General features: G+C 47.8%; 1 protein-coding gene across 2 annotated transcripts in view; it reads right to left on the bottom strand.

Moving 5' to 3' along the window:
* hsd20b2 (hydroxysteroid (20-beta) dehydrogenase 2) overlaps window positions 1-4,748 on the bottom strand; it is a 23,123-nt gene that overhangs the window by 13,739 nt on the left and 4,636 nt on the right. For both annotated transcript variants that reach the window (XM_043686790.1, XM_043686788.1), the window contains exons 3-5: window positions 1,812-1,887; window positions 1,475-1,585; window positions 1,081-1,148 (exon numbers count right to left, since the gene is read on the bottom strand). In XM_043686790.1, the coding sequence (XP_043542725.1) occupies window positions 1,081-1,148; window positions 1,475-1,585; window positions 1,812-1,887 (255 nt within the window). The remainder of the gene's footprint in view (window positions 1-1,080; window positions 1,149-1,474; window positions 1,586-1,811; window positions 1,888-4,748) is intronic.

Raw genomic sequence — 4,748 nt, 5'->3', positions numbered from 1 at the left:
ACCTCAAAAAAAGCAGCCCTTACAGCCAGAAATTTATCCTGTCCTCCATCTTGGATTACCCAGAACTTGCAAGTTGCTCTCCAAACCACTCACCATCCTGACTTGGTAATATAATCACTGTTCCTTTGGTGTCACTGAGTCAAAATCTGGAAATTCTCTAAGGTCAGCATGATCTTGTGGGAAATCATGTCTCATGAACTTGATTGAATTTTGTTTGAAGTAGCAGCAAAGAGGATTGATGAGGGCAGAGCGGTAGACATGATCTATATGGACTTCAGCATAGTGCTCGACAAGGTTCCTCATGGTAGACTAGTGAGCAAGGTTAGATCTCACTGAATACAGGGAGAACTAGCCATTTGGATACAGAACTGGCTTGAAAGTAGAAGATAAGAGAGTGGTGATGGGGGAGCTGCCTTTCACACCCGGAATGGTGTGACCAGTGGTGTGCCACAAGGATCAGTGCTGGGTCCACTGCTTTTTGTCATTTATATAAATGATTTAGATGTGAGTTTAAGAGGTATAGTTAGTAAGTTTGCAGATGACGCCAAAATTGGAGGTGTAGTGGACAGTGAAGGAGGTCATTCCAGAACAACAGGATCTAGATCAGATGGGTCAATGGGCTGAGGAGTGGCAAGTGGAGTTTAATTTAGATAAACGCGAGGTGCTGCAGGACTTGTACACTTAATGGCAAGGTCCTGGGGGGTGTTGCTGAGCAAAGAAACCTTGGAGTGCAGGTTCATAGTTCCTTGAAAGCAGAGTCTCGGGGTTGATAGGATAGTGAAGGTGTTTAGTATGCTTTTCTTCATTGGTCAGAGCATTGGGTACACGAGTTGGGAGATCGTGTTACAGCTGTACAGGACATTGGTTAAGCCACTTTTGGAATATTGTACAATTCTGGTCTTCCCTCCAAATCGGAAGGAGATTGTAAACTCGCAGCTGCTTTTTATAACCATGCAGATAAGAGTCTCATTCCACCAACTGATTCCTGACAGTGAACTTTCCAACTGGATGACAGAAACCAGACCGCAAAAGGAGGATTAATGAGAAAAGGAGTGGGGGCTCTGAGGAAATGTACTATACCTTTTCGACATCTGGGACATCTAGAAAGTAACATGGAAGCACCTGGTAGGTTTTGCCAACATTGTTCACTAAAATAAAGAGATTTTAAAATATTACAATTTGAACTGAACTATATCAAAATATCAAGCTATGACCCCACTCTGCCAATTACTTGTATTATTTATTGTACCTAAACTAATACAATCACCTCCCTCTCAAATGTGGTGATGTAACACTAGCCACAAATCCTTTGTGCTATGATTAAATCTAACAGGCTTTGTGTTTTCTGATGAAGTTCTCCCTTATTTTAAATAACACACACTAGAGCATTTACTTTAATGACCAGTTCCTTCAGTCTTGATATCTGTTACATTTCCTAATGAATCTGAACTAGAGGGAAGAAAGTACTAGTCACCCAGGATTCCAATGTTCAGATCCTTCAGCGCTGCTTCAATTGGTCCGTAGATCTCAGCGCCCTGATTAAAATCTGCCTGAACAATCTTTGTTTTCTTGCCATGCTGCTGTTCTGCAATTATCCAGAAAAAAGGAACATGTCATCTCACAGCTTCTAGAGTCACTCATACATCCAAACATAGATGACACAATCATGATTGCCAGAAGACACTCGCTCTGTGACCCAGCACCTGTCTCTACAGGCCCATACAGTGGGATTACTTTTACCGTGCTCTAGCAATTAAAATGTAACACATTATGTTACATTGCAACCTGTGGGAAACACTGATGCTTCTTACCTATTTCATCTGCCGTGGCTCTCAGCTTCTCCAACGACCGACTGATCAGCACCACATTGAGTCCTCTTCTTGCCAACTGGTAATCAGGGAAAGAACTAGTTAATCCTGTGCCCAGATGATAGTTAGAAATGTCACAAATGCCAAGCTGAGCATCAATTGCACCAGAAGTATAACGACTGAGAACAGATTCTGCCATAATCAATGAAAACAAACAAGTCTCCAATAGCTCAACAGCTATTCCACTACCCCAGTGTGAAGAGCTCAGATACAGTTTCTGAAACATAGCATTTAGGGTATCACAGCTGTTTGGAGTATTTTTGGGAGATTTAAAGAACTCAGCCAGGCTTTCCAACTCTGAACAATCCTGATATCTCTCCAGAGTGATGACAGGAAAATTAAATTACCTGCTTAGACCCTCAAGCTGGGCCATCATGAATGACAGCCATTTGATAATTACTGAAGGATGACCAATATCACAACACCAGGTTATAGTCCAACAGGTATTTGTAAGCACTAGCTTTCAAAGCACTGCTCCTTCATCAGGATTTGCATTTCAAAGAACAAAACTTCTTTTAAATTACATTCTCAAGCTGGCTCAGAATTCTGTCTATGTCCCAATGATATGTCAAACTGACAAACCCTCTGCATAGTTTTACATGGATTCGTGTAGTTTGAGCAAAATAAAGTATAATTCTGCAAAAACAAATTCACCCCATAAGCTTCTACGTGCACACATGTAGGAGCAACAGATTGCCTGTGCATGAGAGTGTGTGCGTGTGATAGAGCGTGTAAACTTGGTTAGGCAGGTGTGTGCTGGGATATGTCTGTCAGTGAGAGTGCAGGGGGTGTATGTGTGCACATATGAGAGAGAGCTTGTATAGAAGGGATGGTTTGCATGGGTGAGTGTGTGTAGTTGTGTGAATTGTGCAGTGGGGGTCACCTGTAGTGTGACATGAACCCAAGGTCCCGGCTGAGGCCATTCCTATGGGTACTTACCCCACACTCCAGATTCCTCAACTGTTCCAGAATCTTCCATCGGCCTCCGGAACCGCTCGGGTGCCATTAACCACGCGGCCGCTGCAGCAACTGCCGCAAACCATGACGTCACTTCTGCCCCCACCGACCATGCAACCTCCGTGATCATCGTCCAGACAACCGCCTCCACAATTGCCAGGAAGACCATCGCCGACAGATTCGCGGCCTCCGCGGGGTCCACAGCCACCGGGAACAACAGTTTCTGTCATCGCCACATCCACTTCTGCCCCCAGTGAAGTCATTCACCTGCACAACCATGCCGCATGCATCTCCGCCCCCCACTGCCAATCTCTGCCCCCCCCCGCCTAACCCCACTCCCACTCTGACGACCCCTTCTCCCACCTCCAACACACCCTGTGCTGGCCTCTTACCCACCCTCAATCTCTTCATAGCTAACTGCCGCCGCGACATTAACCGCCTCAACCTGTCCACCCCTCTTACCCACTCCAACCTCTCACCCTCGCAACAGACAGCCCTCCACTCCAACCTCACTATCAAACCAGCAGACAAGGGAGGCGCCGTGGTAATTTGGCAAACTGATCTTTACATTGCGGAGGCTAAAGACCAGCTCGTGGACACCTCCTCCTACTGCCCCCTGGACCATGACCACACCTCCAAACCATCATCTCCCAGACCATCCATAACCTCATCACCTCAGGGGATCTCCCATCCACCACCTCCAACCTCATCGTACCACAACCCCACACCGCCCGTTTCTACCTCCTGCCCAAAATCCACAAACCTGACTGCCCCGGCCGACCCATTGTCTCAACTTGCTCCTGCTCCAGCGAACTCATCTCTGCATTCCTCGACACGGTCTTGTCCCCCTTAGTCCAAGAACTCCCTACCTACGTTCAGGATACCACCCACGCCCTCCGCGATTTTCACTTCCCCGGCCCCCAATGCCTTATCTTCACCATGGACATCCAGTCCCTATACACCTCCATCCCGAAGGCCTTAAAGCCCTCCGCTTCTTCCTTTCCTGCCGTACCAACCAGTACCCTTCCACTGACACCCTCCTTCGACTGACTGAACTGGTCCTAACTCTGAACAACCCCTTTCCAATCCTCCCACTTCCGTCAAACCAAAGGAGTGTCCATGGGCACCCACCTGGGCCCCAGCTATGCCTGCCTCTTCGTCGGATATGTGGAACAGTCCATCTTCCGCAGCTACACTGGCACCACCCCCCACCTTTTCTTCCGCTACATCGATGACTGTATTGCCCCCCACCTTTTCCTCCACTACATCGATGACTGTATCGGCGCTGCCTCATGCTCCCACGAGGACGTTGAACAGTTCATCCACTTTACTAATACCTTCCACCCCGATCTCAAATTTACCTGGACCATCTCAGACTCCTCCCTCCCCTTCCTAGACCTTTCCATTTCTACCTCAGGCGACCGAATCAACACGTACATTTACTATAAACCGACCGACTCCCACAGCTACCTGGACTATACCTCCCCCTACCATGCCCCTTGTAAAAATGCTGTCCCTTATTTGCAACTCCTCTGCCTCTGCTGCATATGCTCCCAGGATGAGAGTTTCACCACAAAACACACCAGATGGCCTCCTTCTTCAAAGATCGCAATTTCCCCACCCAGCATGGTCGACAATGTCCTCCAGTGTGCCTCATCCACTTCCCATCCCTCCACCCCCGAACCCCACCCGCCTAAATGTAGCAAGGACAGAACCCTTTGGTCTTGACCATCCATACCCCAATCAACCTCCATATACATCATTTCAACCTCTGATATCTGTGTCACAGACAAATGAACCCCATCACCAGGGATATGTTCCATGACCTACCCATATCCACTTTCCCTGAAGACCATTCCCTCCGCGAATCCCTTGTCAGGTCCAAACCACCACCACCCTCCTCCCCCCCCCCCCCCCCCACCC

The sequence above is a fragment of the Chiloscyllium plagiosum genome, unplaced genomic scaffold, assembly GCF_004010195.1.
Source record: "Chiloscyllium plagiosum isolate BGI_BamShark_2017 unplaced genomic scaffold, ASM401019v2 scaf_69, whole genome shotgun sequence".
Lineage (NCBI taxonomy): Eukaryota > Metazoa > Chordata > Chondrichthyes > Orectolobiformes > Hemiscylliidae > Chiloscyllium > Chiloscyllium plagiosum.
This window is presented reverse-complemented; position numbering and strand designations above follow the sequence as displayed.